The following is a 17,068-nucleotide window of genomic DNA, read 5'->3' on the forward strand; positions in this document are numbered from 1 at the left end:
AACCCACAAAAAACCCACACACAAACCACAGACAGAATTTAAAAAAAAAAAAATGAAAAAAAGGCATCCAATCTCAATGAAAAGTTACTGGTGTGAGACTGATCAATGTTAATATGACAAGCAACAGAACGGTTATGAGGACCCATGTGATTGGCCCATGAGCTGCATAGCTGTGCTGTAAGTTTGGTTCTTTAGATTTTTTTTTTTTTAAGTTAAAACTTTTTTGTTATCTCCATATGTTTAAAATTAATGAGGACAACGACAACAGCAAGAACAAAAAAAGGTTCTATTCACAAGATCTAGTTTCCTTTCCCTGTCCCCCACTCAAAAAGAAATACTTATTTTTACATGAGAAACTTAATTGTGCTGTATTTGTAACACCTCAGGATGACAGAAAATAAAACGTGTGGCAAACAAAACCGCACAATCAGTCACATGAAATCTACCAAATATTAAAATTATAACTGAATACTAACAAACAGCTTACCTGGAATAAAGGATGACAATTCACAAACAGTTATCTAGGAATTAAAGTATCTCTCTCTTTTTTTTTTTTTTTTTTTTACTAAAATAATTAAAAAAATCACAGTATTTTAAGAAATAAAACCCACACTGGGATTTTAAGCACAATTTGTTTTTCCTTTCTTTAAAACTTTTTCTTTTCTTCCTCCATTCACCACCTTGCCCAGCAGTCTCTCTACATTTAACCACAATAACAACAGGTAGTACTGACAAATGCAGAGATCTCCCTTGGTTAATTCTGAGGTACTAGGAAACAGGTGACTGTTTTAAGCAAAGCAGTTTCTGTTTTGTTTTGTTTTCCTTTTTTTTTTTTTTTCTGTGGGTTTTTTTCCTATTTTTTTTCCTTTTCTTTTTTTCTTTTTCCTTTTTTTTTTCTTTTTTTTTTTTTTTTCTTTTCTAAAGCAGTTGCGTTCAGTCTGGAAAAGCATTATGTATTAAAACTAGAAAAACGCACACAAACTTGTGCGTCCAAAAGTTGTCTCCCCTTCACTTCTTCCACGCTCACGACGCTTCCACTCATAAAACAATCGAAGTCTCCACTGCAAAGCACGATGTGTAATGTAGTAAAAACATGGGGAGTTGCTTCATTAGTCCAAGATGAACGTAACTTCCCATCGTCAGATCCAGGAGAAAACAAAGATGCAGTGATGTAATGCAGCCACTTATTCCATCACTTAAATAACTTTAATATACACACACTCACACAGGTACCAGTGCTTTGAAAATAGATCATTCAGTCCTAAAAGCAGCTTTATTTCATCCTTCAGCCCACCCCGCCTGCCCACTCCACTAATTACTGTTCAAGTACTGTCGATTAGAACCACAACAAATGCTTGCTTATTCGTTTTTGGCCTCCGGGGTGTCTAGGAGAGGTTGGTCAGCAGTCACCATGCTGACCGCTGTTTCTCCATGGTGGGAGTAGTCCACCACCATGGTCTCGATGCCTTCCTTCTCCTCTGGCAGCGTGCTGGCCGTCTCCTCCACATCCTCCTTGGGCTGGCTGTCCTCGTCACTCCTGTGCTTGCTCTCGTTCAGCGCCCTGCAGAAAACAGGAACAATCAATCAGGCACGGAGTACAGCTATGCCAGCCCAGGCCTGTCACATGACGGACAGCAACAGATCACCTTCCAAAAAGGCAGCCACACCATGCCACTGACTCAAAAGGAGAGGCAGAGGAATGAAGTAACTGGTGGGACATTCTAAACCTGAAATTGAATCTTTGTTTCACGCTGGGACAGATTTAGGATCAGAGAGAAAAACTCAAATTGTGACACTTGAAGTTTATTCCCATCTCTCTGGTCCCTTGTAAACAAGACTTAGGAGGCACCAAACAAAGACACAGGAAAGGAGGACATTTTCCAAGGAGTTAATAAAATCCTGTAAACCTCTTCATAGGTTGCAGGCACTTATATTCAGACTTACATTCTCTTAAGGGTAAGAGAAGTTACTGTTTCTCATCCCATCACAGTTAACCCACAATATTGTATTCAGGTACTTCCCACATGTCAGCAGCCTTGAATGAAATCAACTCTTTGAAAAAACTCTGTCTGTAAAGGAGATCTCTGCTACCAATGAGATACACTTCAAAAGAAGGGAAGATTGCTCCAGAGATTCCTATCTGAGATGTATATCCTCCCACAGTGTGCAAACTGCTACAGAGAGAAAATTTTTTTTAAAAAATCAACAGCACACTTAGGGGAAGTTCATCCTGGGCACGAGGCATTCACCTAGGGGCAATCTTAAGTGTTAGTATCACAGTTAAATCCTACTGTTTACAGCCACCCTGAGCAGCAGAGATAAAAGGATGCAGAGACATCCAATGAATGTATCCTAAGACAGATTTGGTCTTCACAGAACTGAGTTTGCATTTATTGCAGCTTTTTGGGAGGGCAGGGAAGGGGTGGGGGGAAATATAAGGAGGCTTACTGACACCTTTGACTGTGTGGCAAGGGAATACAAACCAACTTACATTCCATGTCTCAGCACATGCCGCTCCCACTCAGAGCCCTCGGTAAAGGATCGGCCGCAGAACTCGCATGGAAAGCGTTTCTCTGGAGCACTGCTGTCAGGAAACATCATGGGATCTGGAAAAAGACAGCACAGCCCATGAACTCAGAAATGCCACGGAAAGAAGGGACCACTGTGATCTTACTCCAATCCCCTCTGCTGCACTTCTCATTCCAGAGAAACAAAAGGACTTCCTTGTCAAATAACTGGGAAAACGCAGCTTCTGAAAAGAAAAGTGACACTGAAAGTGACAAATCCCACCCTAAGTCTTAGAGCATTTCTACAAGTAAGGGTAGCAAGTTACTAGCCCCTGCTCCTCTATTTCAACAAATGAAGAAACTGTGGAATTTAAATTCTAAACCAAAACTGCAAAGCTTAGGACTGAAGTGATTTGAAAGCAAAATCAAAAAACCTCACTCGAGTCCATCTATAATTTTAGAACTGGTAGTACAAATTTTAGGAAAGACATGGATTTGGTACATTTAACATGTGATTCTTGTAACAGATCATGAAGCCTCATAGATTAAGTCCTGCATTTTAACTGCATAGGTGTTTAGTGGTTTTGTGCCATCCTAATCTTTTATACTGAGTGCTAGGGGCCTCATTTGCAGAAGTGTCAAGCACCTTGTAAGATGAATGAAGTCACTGGCAGCTCAGGGAGTGACATTCCTGAAAGCCAAGCTCCATGTGAATACAGTCTGCTCTGACAAAAGATGAAACGTTTTCTCACAAATTAAGAAGATCACCGCACAAGCCATTGAAAATAATTGCATGAACTATCTCACTGGATTCTTTTGCTGGAAATGAGACAGCACCATCTGCTCAGAGCATTAAATCCTTAGCAGGGATTATCTTAAGCAAGAAATCAACAGAACTTCTTTCTGACTCCTCCTGAACTACATAATAAAAGAAAAGAGATTTTGCTTAATTTTGGTTCTGATCTCTGCTCACTTGATTTCTTCACTCTCAGACTTACTCTGTTTGGATCTGTCTGTGAACTCAAAATTGCTCACACATTCCCTATTATCCAACCTAAGTCCTGCAAATGCATTTTTGTGACACACTTCTCACTAGTTAACCATTACTTCAGTTTTATGTGAAGTGGCTCTTGACACAATTTTTTGGCCTCTTCCCGTGAAAGAATAAAAAAATCCACTTCACATTTCTTATTGTTGAGGCCTTATTTATTTTGTGGTTAAATATCATAAATATCTGTGTTGGGGAACACCAGAATGCAAGCAAATGCCATCAGCTCAGTTTACATCTGTATTTTTAACTCCTTAAGCATGGCACAAATGTATAAACACTGCAACACATAGACTAGTCATGACACATGGATAAATATTTTTGGTGGGTAACAGTTTCTAAATAGTTTTAGAAACAAATGCTGCTGATGTTCTGTGTAAGAATACAGCTATGGATGGGGCTTGGAGCAACCTGCAATAGTCTAAGGTGACCCCCCACCATGGCAGGGTCTGGGACAGGATGCTCTTTAAAAAGGGCTCTTCCAACTCAAGCCAGTCCATAATTTATACTTGCAAATCCCATTAAGTTTAGCAAGTGAATTCAGCACCTCGTCAGACAACACTATCTTGTTCATCCTACTCCCCAGTAACTTTTGCCTCTAGGGATGAGAATTTGGGCTGCTTCCTTGGAGGATTATCAGAAGCTGCTCTTCTCTGGGTCCTGCAGATAATTTAATTTTTGCCTATTATGGAAAAACACCTCTTGATCTGCTAAGACCAAGACATGAAAATCAGTTAACAGCCTCTCTGATTCACAGTTCTACCTGGGAGAGCTGTTCATGGCATGGTCTATGCCAGGCACATATTTTTTCCCCACATATGTCCTTATACTATATCCTTTACCAGAGGCAAAGGATTCTACCTTCCCGTTCAAAAGTGCAGTTCAGCTCTGCTGCCCAGCTCTGCCTGTCCACATGGTCAATGGCTTTTGTTTGGTCCAACAGCCCATTTGAAGAAGCCACAATCTCTTATTTGCACCTTCAGTACTGCACAGAGCAGCTCTAGTTGTGAATCTAGGGAAGAAATCCTGATTCTCTCAAAGCCACAGACCTCAGACAGATACACGGAGCACAAAGAGGCACTCTCAGCAAATCCCACTTTCTTCTAACACTACAAAGGCTAGAATTGTTAGATGCACCCCAGCAGCACCCAGGATTCCACAGTTGGATGCAGCTTGAAAGCTATGACAGCATTAGCCACCGTGACAGGCTCTGTTTGAAACCATAGGTCTGGCTCTCTTGTGTCAGGGAAAACCATTGCTGTGACAGAAGGATCTTCTGAAAATGCTTAGGGAGATGCCAGCATGCAACACAGCATCCTTCAGTTCCTGTCCCATTGGAACATTTTTCAAAAATCTTGGACCTTAAGAGTGGCAAGTCACACAACTTGTCTAGAAAAAATGCAATCAATAGAACTGGATCTTTTCTAACATCCTTTTTGTAGTAGGCATAAGCATTTTCTGTATTTTCTACCTATTTTACTGTAATGTAATACAAATGGTTAAGAGACTGAAAAGAAGAAAAAAAGAAAAACAAAGTAATGGTGAAACATCAACCCTACAGGCCAGAAAAGAAGGAAGTGCTGCAAAGGCAAAATACACCTGATTTTTTTAGGGTGGTCATCCAAACAGGCATGGAGAAATCATTTTGGCATGCAGAAATTATTTAGAAATCATAGATTAAAGAAAACAGAGACAGAGCTGAAAAAAAAAGTATACAATCATCGAGACACTGCTTTGATTAACTCTGAAACATGATAACACATCTATTAACCCTTGCACATTGAAAACTCCAGCATGAAAGGTGATGTTTTCATACTTCCAGCATGTAACCTAAAGCAAATTTAAACAATGAACTCCATCTTAGGCTGCCCCTCTGCCTGTGGCACATCCACAGGGATTTATGAGGCATGGCAGCTCTCACTTTCTTCTCCTTGGTGTGGGTACCACGGCCTCCAAGGTCACTTCAGCACCTGTGCCTGTGTGTAATGCTAAGGTAATCCTTACAAGGACAGCTTGACTCCTCACCCCCTGCTAGCATGGGTCTACACACAACATTAATCAGCCTGCTGCATCTGCAGCTGAGGTGAACTGGAGCTTTAGTCAAATCATGACACAATTATTGTTCCAGCCACAAAGCCGAGAGGGTCAGAGTTGTCCCCAAGAAATGCCAAACGCTGAAATGCACATGGAACTGACATCCCTCCTCAGATTTTTCTGCTGCTCTACCTAAGACTTGTGAAGGACACTTTTCATTAAAACATAAATAGTTTCTTATCCAATTGGCTTGCAGTCTCAAGTTTTTTTAAATTTAAGTTAAAAGCCATCACTAACTGCTCTTGAAGTGCTGCTGATAAGCACAAACCGAATTTACACTGCAAGGACACAAAATAAAACACAAGATGCTGGAGTCTGGCTATTTAAAGGTAAGAAACATGATGTGAATCCCCCTACTTCTGTAAACTAACTGTGAATCCAGAAACAGGATTTTTTCAATGCCTAAAAAATGTACAGAGATACTTTTTTTTTTTTTTTTTTTGTGAAAAGCTCTTGAGTGAGTTTGAAAGCTAAAAAATCAAGAGGAAAATGTTAACCAAACATGGTGATGTACCTCTGGCTGAACTGCAGAGAACCTGGCTAAGTGGAGTTGTCAGCATCAAAAATTGGATAGCCTGTCATTCAAACCATGAAGGTGTTAAAGATATTAAAGAGTTGCTGCATTTGAATGATAAATTGTTCCACCAGACAAAACACAGTTACACCAGATACTGGAATAACTTGTCTTTTGTGGGAGAAGGCTGTTGGAAAGTTGGAGATTTAATTAACAAAGAACTTACTTTTTCTCTGCTGATGTAAATTCAACCAACCAAAAGTATATGGCCTAGCCTTGTTGAAGTCAGTGGGATTTTTCTTAGATACAAACCTAGGCACATATTTAAATATAAAATGGTGCAGGCAGGTGGGCAGGGATGTACCCTGGCTCTTGAGCTGCCAACTGCAGCAAATGGAAACAGGACTGACTGTCTGACAAATAATGCTTGGCAGAGAGATAAACAACAGCCCAAAAAGCAGCCTTCATCCCTCACTTGGACAATGCGATGTGAAAGCTGGAAACTGGTTACCAAAACAGAAAATCTGACAGGCCACTAAAACACACTTACATAGTTTTCCAAGCCCTTACAGATGTTACCTGAACAGGCAGATTAGTCACAGGTATCTTATAGCATGTATTCTCCTTGAACAGACAAAAAAATTTGTAAGGAGGATTAGAAACACAAGATTCCTACAGGAGCTGTGTCTTCAGGAAAGCCACATTCTGTTACTGTTTCTGCAGAGTATGTGCTGTCCACTCAACAGCTGACCTGGCATGGTTGGACTGGTAAGGCAGGTAGCAGTGCCTAAAAAACCACAACAAAAACCCCCCAACACATCAAAGAGCCTGTACTGACCTGTGTCTTGAGCCTTGGGACTTAACTCTTCTTCTTTTTCTTCTTCATCACTGCTGGAGCTCTCTGTCTTCCCTTTCATTTGTTCCAACTGGTCCAAGTTAACCCGTCCAACCAGCTCAAAATTACGACTCACCTTTGAAAGAAACGCTTCTGTTAGCACTCAGCACAATCACCAACCAGCCAGAAAAAATGAACACAAATGCAAAACAAAACTGAGTACACCCCAAAGCCTGCTCAGCTTGAATTGACATGCAATCTCCATAATCAAATTAACACTCTTTTATTTCCAGTAGCAGTGATTCTTCTATTGCTGTTTCTCATTTCTCATTTCTGTTTTTTGGAAATTAATGAGATTCAGTAAACCCCCCTCATTGCTTCATCCAAGAAATGTAAAACATCGAGTCATATCCTCATTTTTATGGCATTATTCAACCGCTGTGATCAAACACTGCTACCACACATCCATGCTGAAGGGAAACTCTCTGTGACGGGTTCATTCAGTTTTATAAATGAAAGGATGGTTCTTTTTTCACTAAGCACATGGCTGCTGTGTGGCACATAGACTCTCACTCATTAATAACAGATTAATTTTCATTACGCTGGGCTGCAAAGTGCTTTGCAAACTGATACACAGACTATAATGGGAACACTTCACCCAGCAGTCAAATTCAGCTAACCCTGGGGTGAAATGCACCAGCTACTTAACAGCTCACAGCAGCAGTATGAAAGGAGCAGCTCAGGGCACAGAAGTCAGGAACTGCACCACATCCAACCAGAACAGTGGAGCAGCAGCCCAGATTTATAGTGGAGGCGGAGACTGTGGAGTGTGACCAGGACACTAAGGCTAATACTTGCTGGATGACAAGCACCCTCTGAGCTCATTGATCGCTGCTGGGAAGGGTTTTGGATTCATCTTTCATGCAGAGAGACAGCCCTCCAGCAGCACAGGCACTGAGCCATGCAGGCAGAGGGGATGGAGATGGAGCACAGAGTGCAGTACAACACATCCTGTAAGATGCTGAATGAAGTATCAACACCCACTGACTGCTTTTTACCCTCTGTGGGAAAGGAAATGTGAATGATCCCATACAGGATGTGAAGTAGGATGTAGGGTACATCCAAATGGCAAAGTATCCTGAATATAAAGGTGTGAAGATTCTCAGTACCAGGTTACAGACAGTTGTGATGAGATTCTCTAACTTAACACATCACATGCAGAGGTTTAAACAAACAAGACCACATGCAAGGCACTTGACTCAACGTAGCTCATGTAAAAGAACTCATTTTAAGGTGCAATATACAACCTGGGTAGTATCTGAGACCAGAACAAAAGATACAAATTGGAGAGGTATAATTTACCCCAAAAAAAAAGAGGAAAAAATTCCTTAAACTACCAGCAGCACCACTGCAGATCCAGATCAGAAGGGAGAGCTAAGTTAAGGGAATAATCCTCCCAGCCTGATGTACTGTGTCAAAAAAACCCAAGCAATAACTCCTGGATACATCAGGCACCTTGCTGTGATGACTAGCAGGTGTGGAAGTCCTTCTGTACCATTTGAATCGCAGAAGATTCTCCAGAAGTAAGAAAGATGGCAGAGGAGCCTATCATGCCAACACATAAATTAACAAAGTTTGGTTTTATAAGATGGCAAATGATGGAAAGTGTTGGGTTTTTTTTCTGGTACTTCTGCTGCAAATACCTTCCATATATATTTGACTTTGAGGAAAAGTCATTCAGTCAATGAAGCATTTAGTGAGGACCTTGGGCAGCTAAGCTTCAACAGGTGAAGGCATATAGCTGCCTCCCCTGGAAATCTGATAAGGAAGCACTCTAAGAAATATTCCAAAACACATCACAGTTCCAGAACTTAAACGTTTATCAGCTACAGAAATTCAAAGCTAACAGTCTGTGGAAAGACTGGACCTGGTAGGCACTCAGGTAATCCACAGAAACTTCAAAGCAGTCTTAACTGAGGTGCTGGTTAAACTTGCTGTTTATCTTTCCCCTGATAAATGTAAACGGGGATGTATAGACCTCTTTGTTATTAAAATATGTGTGGCATGTCACCCTGCTGAAGTTACCAGAGCAATCCAGTGTTTGGAATCTCCTGCGTTCTAGAGGGGCTGAATCACACTGCCTTGGTATTGTTCCATGACCCTTCCCCAATCCCCTTTAAATAAACCCAGCATACCCAAGAGCTTTTCCAGATAATCACACTGCAGTGCAGCAGTTTGCCAATTCTGATCAATCTGAACAGCTTCAGAAATTATTATTTTTCAGTTTCTGAAGAAACAATAACAACAACAAGATAAATGAAGAGAAAAATGAGGAAGGCAAGTGTAACACAGGATTCATTTTCAGATTTGGGGAGGGAGAAGAGAAAATAACCCCGCTGTCAAGCTGGCTGGTCAGACACACAAATACACCAATTCAGCATTTGCAAAGACTAGATTGCCACAAATTAAAACTAATTGGTTCTTACCTTGTGTTCGTCTCGAAGGTGAGTGTCCAGCTCCTCTGTGTGTTTGGTCTCATAGTAGCAGAGCTGGCATTTGTAAGGTTTCAGTTCATTGTGCTTCTCTATGTGCTGCTGCAAGCTCTCATCACTGGAGCAGGTAAAAGTACACTTGTCACAGCGGAAAACAACTCCCTGCAGGTACTTGGACAGCTTGGAACGGCAGACTTCTATGGGAACGACCCTCTCCTCTGTGGGGACAGCACAACATTCACTTAATAACACCACGAAAGCAATCCTCCCTCACAGGGTAGGGTTAATCTCCAAAAGCTACAAACGCAGGTATCCTCTGTGACTGGTGACTGGGTGAAGAGGATGGGAATGGAAGGTTTTAGGCCAAGTGAGACTCCAACTATGAGTCAGAGGAGCAGAACCTAGGAGCACAAAACCAGCCATGAATCAGCCAAGACCAAAAGTGTGTTTCTGTTCAGTACTTGACAGCAGCTGGGAACTGCTTCTAGAAAAGTAATAAACAGGGCAGCTGCAGGGTGTGCTTCCCAAGGCATCACAAGCTGCTGGCGCTGCATAAATTTGAGCTGTTGTCCTCACCACCACACTCAAACCTGCCCTCTGGGGACTGAGAAGGTGAGCAAGGCAGCACCTCCTCCTGGAAAAAGGCTGTGCAAGTTCAGCCAGCAGCAGAAACCTCCTGACATGCCCAGAGCTTTCAGAAAACCCAAACTCTGCGCACATGATGTACAGAAAATGCTCTTGCTGAGTTTTTAAACTCTGCACTCCCTCTAACAAAGCAGTGATGTTAAACAGAGCAGCAATTAATTTTGGTCATTTGACACAGCCAGAATCTGAAGTGCTTCAATACTCATACACTGTGGTTCCCTCCACGCTGTGCACACAAGAGAAACCCCAAATCTGACCATTTAGCTGAGGATCACCAGTAGATCCTTATTAAGTCTTTTGTTACCCAAACTAGCATTTTGAGCTAGAAGACTTGAAACTTAGCACTGTTCCTCCTTATGGACTGCATACTAAAGGTTTTGATCCTCCTCATCCAGGCACATCCCCAAGGACAGGAGGAAAAAAAGAGGCCTGAATCTCTTATGGTAGACATGAAGGCTGAAGGAATGTGAGACGTGGCAGTGCATGCATGCATCTGAGCCAACGGGCCCTTTCTTCTAATGAGGAGGGTAAAATTACATCCAAAGACAACTACAGAAACACACACTCTCTTTACAGCAACTTTTTTCTACAGCTCAACAAAATATTCCATCCTGCCCAGCTTCTCCCTGAGCACAAAATCTATCTTGTTATCTATCTTGTAACTTCCTCTTTTTGAAGTTTTTCCCAAAGCTATGCCTTAATGAAAAAAAAACCCAAGAAAACAAACACCCAAAGACTTGTGATTCTTTCCTACACTAACACTGGCTTCTATAACTATAAAGAAACCAAATAGTGGCCATTCAGGGTGGAAACAGAGGAGGGGAGAATAGGGTTTAAGAGACAGCCGAATTTAAAGCTGTGGTGCTGAGATCACTAGAAAAGCTTTTTACAAGGTTGTTGTAGCTGTGTGCTTTTGGACTCTCAGAAATAAGTGAGTGAAGCTGGTTTCAGAAGTGAAAAAGCCAAGTGAAGTTTTCAAAACCAGAAACACTAATTAAAATATTTTAACATTCACTTTTTCTCTAACAACTGGCACAGATTAAAAAAGCTAAAACATGTGATAATATAAAACTTTAAACCTACCAGTCTGAAGTAAAGCAGCTTTCTCTTATCCACATGAACAAAACCCATTATCTCACAACCACACACAAGACAGTCCCCGAATCACAGGCAACACAGTAAGAGAAGAGCAAAACAGACAAAAACATGAACTCTAGACTGAAAGATTTCAATTTCAGGAAATGATTTAAAACTTTTACATCATGTATTCATGTCAGTGAGCTTCCTCCAAGCTATGATTCTGGAACTTGCAGAGCTACCTGCACCTGGAACGTTACATTTCTTAAGGTGATGCTCTCACCTCCAGCTTGCCCCTGCAAAGCCCTGTTTATTTAGTAACTCATTTAGAATGCACTTATCATGTCTGGACAACCAACAAAATTACAGCAAACCATAAAGTCTGAAGAGGTAGCTTCTTTACCCCAGTGAGACTTCTTCAAAGTTCATCAGTGTCTATTAAAGGACGACTACAGATACCTCACAAAATGATGCCCTGACTTGTGGAACAATTTTGTAAGAGGTGTAATTAAAAAATTATCAACAAAATAAACACCTTACAAAGGCATAAACTTGGTTTAAGAAATCCTTCCATTAGACTGTAAAAGTCAGGCTAATTGTATCAGGGAATTAACTGAAAGGACGTTAATGACTGTACTACAACTCAAAGCAGACATCACATATTTTTGCCCAAGTCATAAGAGAGTTCAGGACTCTCTTAGTTCCTGCTCCTTGTAAGGAGAAATCTTTATTCAGCAACTCACCAAAGCATATATAACTTATTTCCTTCCCTCAAAGGTAAACCAAAAAAACTCACAGTCCTACCACCTAGACACGGACCAATTATTTGGTCATCTTGGGTTTTGAAAAGATACATTTTTGCCTGGAAATCCAAACTACTGTCACAGAACAAGTAGCATTTGCATTCCAGTAGTCAAAACCAAGCACTGCACAAGGGTTCTGCATGTATCAGTGAAATAGTATGTACAATGGAAAATGCCAGGAAAAAAAAGCACATGCAAGGAATAAGGATCTGTAGCAAGGAAGCCTTTGGTAGGTAAATTTGAAAATTTATCTTAGTTACTATTCAAAACATACGGGTGTTATTCTGTGACATGGAAGAAGAAAATTGGTAGTTCTCTAAAAGAAGGATAGGGAAGAAAAATATCAATATATTTCAAAATGCATGAGGAGTATGCTATTGGAAAGGATGATATCAGGAGAAAAGGTGGTCAGGCAGGTGTCCCAGGGAGGTGTTGGAGACCCCATCCCTGGAGGTGTGCAAGAAACACCTGGCGGTGGCACTTAGTGCTCTGAACTGGGGACAAGGTGGGGATTGGTCACAGGTTGGACTTAATGGTCTCAGAGCTCTTTTCCAACCTAACTGATTCTGTGACACACTAATTGTATTGTCCAGCATAAATTAAAGGGTAACACGCTGCTAGATCAAGAATTCCCTGTCTCCTCTTGCCTGTCATAAAGACGGGGAAGAACTAGAGAGACAAACTTCTCTTCACTGACCTGCAGCAGCCTCTGTCAGCCCCCTGGGCCAGGACACCTGTAGAGAGTCTGTGCTTCACCTGTACCCAGAGAAGGGGGGTTGAGCTGCCCTGACACTGATCATGGGCAGGTGGTACACGAGAGAAGCTCTTGGAACCTCTCCTTCTTCCCTGCAAATTCCTTGCCCCCCCCCCCCTTTTTTTTCCCCCTCACTAGGCATTCAGGCTTCTAGCTGATGTTGCTTTAACCCTGCAAAATTCAACCTCCATAGCCACTTATTAGGAGGCAAATATATTCTCCATTTCAAGCACATGCTGTTTCACCAAGGATTAAGGGTCAGCAACTTTGAAGTCATGTAAGAGTCATGCGTCTGTAAACATGACTTTTGCACAGAAGGAACACTGAGTAATGGATCAAGTCCTTCACTCCTGATTTTACCTACTGCACCACTCCATCCACTTCAGAACTAATCTTCTTGGGCTGCAGCTCAGGGTTATGCGCTTGCTTTGCCAATGCAATGGCCATAAAACAGGAAGGCTATCTCAGACTACACTGACTATTCCTCAGTCTCTCTTTCAAGTGCACGTTAAATCTTGTCAAAACCATTTGCTTCAGCTGCCACACAATTAAACACAAGAGTAGAGGGCTCTTTTTTAGCTGGATATATGCACCAGAAATGATTTTAAGTATGAACCCTGGATACGTGATGTCAAAGAAAACCCTTTTGTGGCCTCTGAGACACTTTATCAGCTATAATCCCATTTGCATTAAAACTTTACTCTTTTTTCTCCCCACAGCACTGCAGTGTGTAGACCATTTTGTCCCTTTTCCATAAGATTTGTTTCAGCAGCAAAAACTCTTTGAGGCTGGTTTGTGCTGAAGCAAGCTGTACAGAAGAAGAGATCCACAGTTTCACTCACCCAGGAGGTGACAACCTCCTTTCAACTGGTCAGAAACAGCTCTGAACAAGTAGAGCTGCTTCAGCTCATGAAGTCCTCTTCCACTTCTGCAACGGGACATTCCCAATAGCAAACCTATGCATGATGAAAAATACCCTTAACCCATCCAGTTTCCCCTGTTTTAAAAGGTTTGGCACTGTCTGCTGGAGCCTTGGCATGGCTACAAAATGGAGCAAACCAGGTAAAATCTAACACAGCTACACCTTCAAAAACAAGAAGTAAAGGCCAAACCATTGCAACCAAATATGGCAGTTTTGCAGTGTGCTTTCAGAATCACTGACAAGTCATTTCCCCAGATGTTTCCTCAGAGCAGCCCTGCTAGCAGAAAGAAATGTGAATTCCGTCAACCTCCCTGTGCTGGTACAAGGACTTGAAGCTACCAACACTGAGAAGTGGTATGCTACAAGGAATAACTACAGCACTTTTCACCCCAGAATCTCCTCCAGGAAAAAGACAGCATGCAAAACCTGTGTTTGCTTGCCACAAGTACCTCACTGTGAAACTGCCCAACCTGCATGCAGGCAGAGTGCCATTCCAATGCATGGGTTGGATTTCAGCAGCCAACAGACCATCCGCAAGCATCAAGTGTGATAGCTGTGGGCAAGAATCCCAGCCCAGAGAGCCCAAACTGCTGTCTCTTCTGAGCTAGCAAGCCCACAGTTAATAGAATATAGAAATCCCTAATCCCAATTTCAGCAGACCTTAAAAAAAAAAAATTAAAATGGAGAGGTGTAGACAGAAAAGGAGTCTTACAGTAAAGCAAAAAAATCAGATAATTATTTTGTTCCTAAGAACACTAAGGAAAAAATACTCATGGAATTTTTCAAGGGATATTTTGAGGCCTCTATGGATAACTGATAAACCTTTTGGGTGAGTTTATGATAGCAAGGCCTCTAAAGTAACAAGGGCATGGGCAGGGCACAACTCTGGCCTAGATCAAAGTGCCAAATTAGGGAAACTCTTGCTAAACAGGTGTTTGATGGCTGCTCATCTCTCTTGAGGAAAAGCTTAAAAATTATTCCAAATTTGCCCTGTTTCAGCACTGGTAAACTTCAAATTTTACAGGAAAGAAATCAGATGCATCTTATAGAAACAAAACAAAAAAGATAATAAAGGGCTAGTGACTCCTTCAATGTATTTCTCCTCATGTACAGAGAGAGGAAAAATTTAATGAAACCAGTCTGAAATATTTTATGAAACCAGACCGAGGCACTGTCCAGCAACTCCCTCACCAGACGCAGACACAGCCATGGATGTTGTTACCTCTGTGCAGAACTATGTGGTCAATCATGTTGCGTTTGTATTTGGTGTGGTAGAGACAAAGAGGGCAGCGAAGGTCTTTGGGTCCTTCCTCGGGGACTGCTGAATGCCCGGCCTCCACGTGCATAGTAAAAGCAGATCTGTGAGAGAGGAGGGAGAGACAATCGGAGCAGTCAGGAGGGGAGCAGTGAGGTGTCACAGCTCTATAAGGGACGTGTGGTGTAAAAAGGTGCAGGTGCCACTCAACCCTGTCTGCACAGCCCTGCAGAGGGGCTGCTCACATGAGTGACACATGAGCACAGGAATCTGCAGCCTTGTAGCCTCAAAGCAACAAACACTTGTTGTGACAAGATATTCTGCTGCATGGGCTGCTCCATATAGTCACAGCGCTATAGTTAAGATAGCAAAAGAATTCCCATCCTTCATGCTCATTATCTCTCTTCAAGCTCAAATATTCAGTGCGCTTTCTCTGGTGAAGGTTAAATTTTCAGCAAGTTGAACAAAATCTGTTCTGGACTTGCAAAGGGGAGGACAAACTTATTTCAGGCAGAAAACATCTTGATATAACCAGCTAAGCTGCTTAGATTGTTGGTACCAAAGGGATTTGTGTTCATCATGAGTTCGGCACTGAGTGGTTTAACTTTCAAAGAGTCAGCTGCAATGATTGGAAAACCCAAGACTTAGAATACTGTGTTTATTAGTGTGGAAGAACGAATGAATACTCTACAGCACTTTTGAACCAGAAATTTCATGCTGGCATTACACTGGCTGCATACTTAGAAGCTGTAAGAGATCCGCATAAAAGAAGAAATTAACTGTACATCCATCTAACCACAAGCCCAACTACTGAAATCAGTAACTTGAGACACTTGGTATTTTTTTCCTAAAGCAGTGATAAACCTTGCAAAAGCTAAGGAGCTTGACACATTGAATTACAGTAAAAAGTGGCACTGGATCCAATCCAGCAATCACTAAATTCTGCAGGTATATTTCTATCAACTTTGGTCATTGCTCTCATGCTTTTAAGTGTCTAAGGTGGCTTGAAGAGGGGATTGGTGCATTTTTTTGCCTCCTCTTCCCATTTTCTAAGACAGAAAATATGCTGCTATGAATGTTTAAATGCTGCTTGACTTATTTCGTAATGTCAAGGTGAAAGAAACTTGCAAGACACAGACAGATTGGACCTGTAAATTTCTGGCAGTATTTAAGACAGAGAGGAATTAGGATACTAAGCATAAGCAGCAAATTTTAACATGGGGAGAGCAAATATAAAGAAACAAAGGATAGAGACATATAACTAGAGGCTGCTCCCATGTGGATTTTCTCAGCTTTGTGCTCAACATTTTCTTCAACAGAACTCTTTCTCTTGATTCACTCCTACTGTTTACTGTCATTCTTAACAAGTTTAAGACCTCAAATGTCAGCTGAGGGTGTTATGCTTGAGGGCCCAGCACATTAGGAGGAAATGATGAAATGCATAGGTGCCTTTTTCACTTTTCTTATGAAGAGCAGCGAAAAACACACACACATACATAACACACATACACACACAAACAAACACACAAGACAATGAGCCTTTAAATTTAAATAACTGCATTTTCTGAAATGTCTCTGGTATGCTATCAGACATGCTAGAGAATAACATCTTTCTATCATTTAAGCTAGAAAGATTGGGGGAAAATAAAATTACACAAGAAGGGTTTCTTCAGTAAGGTGATATAAATTCCCTTGTTGCCACAGGACATTTGATTGTCCAAAGTTTCATGCTGGTTGCATGTGGAAATTACATTATTTCTGCAGAGAAAATTTTCACACATAAGGACAAAGGGATCGTGAAATGATAGTTTTTGATTCTCAGAGAATCCCAGAGAAGTAAAGGGGGGGTGCAGCAGAACTGCCACCTTGGGCTTCCAGAGGGCAGACCTTGGCCTGGTTAACGGACTGGTTGAGAAAGTCCCCTGGGCATCCTGAAGGACAAAAGAATCCAGGAACACTGGACGTTCTCCAAAAAGAAAATCCTAAAGGTGCAAGAACAGATTGACTCAATGTGCCAAAAGATGAGACTGGCCTGGTTGAACAGAGAGGTGTGTCTGGAAATCGGGCAAAAAAGGAGAGTTTATGACTTTTGCAAGAAGGATGGTGCCAAGCGGACAACAGG

General features: G+C 41.6%; 1 protein-coding gene across 2 annotated transcripts in view; it reads right to left on the reverse strand.

Moving 5' to 3' along the window:
* Window positions 1-269: 269 nt before the first annotated feature.
* The window catches only part of ZNF462 (zinc finger protein 462), an 88,096-nt gene continuing 71,297 nt past the window's right edge, over window positions 270-17,068 (reverse strand). For both annotated transcript variants that reach the window (XM_066339320.1, XM_066339319.1), the window contains 5 exons: window positions 14,914-15,050; window positions 9,485-9,708; window positions 7,002-7,134; window positions 2,492-2,606; window positions 270-1,561 (listed from right to left, as the gene is read on the reverse strand). In XM_066339320.1, the coding sequence (XP_066195417.1) occupies window positions 1,360-1,561; window positions 2,492-2,606; window positions 7,002-7,134; window positions 9,485-9,708; window positions 14,914-15,050 (811 nt within the window). In that variant the 3' untranslated portion in view covers window positions 270-1,359. The remainder of the gene's footprint in view (window positions 1,562-2,491; window positions 2,607-7,001; window positions 7,135-9,484; window positions 9,709-14,913; window positions 15,051-17,068) is intronic.

The sequence above is a fragment of the Sylvia atricapilla genome, chromosome Z, assembly GCF_009819655.1.
Source record: "Sylvia atricapilla isolate bSylAtr1 chromosome Z, bSylAtr1.pri, whole genome shotgun sequence".
NCBI classification, from domain to species: Eukaryota; Metazoa; Chordata; class Aves; order Passeriformes; family Sylviidae; genus Sylvia; species Sylvia atricapilla.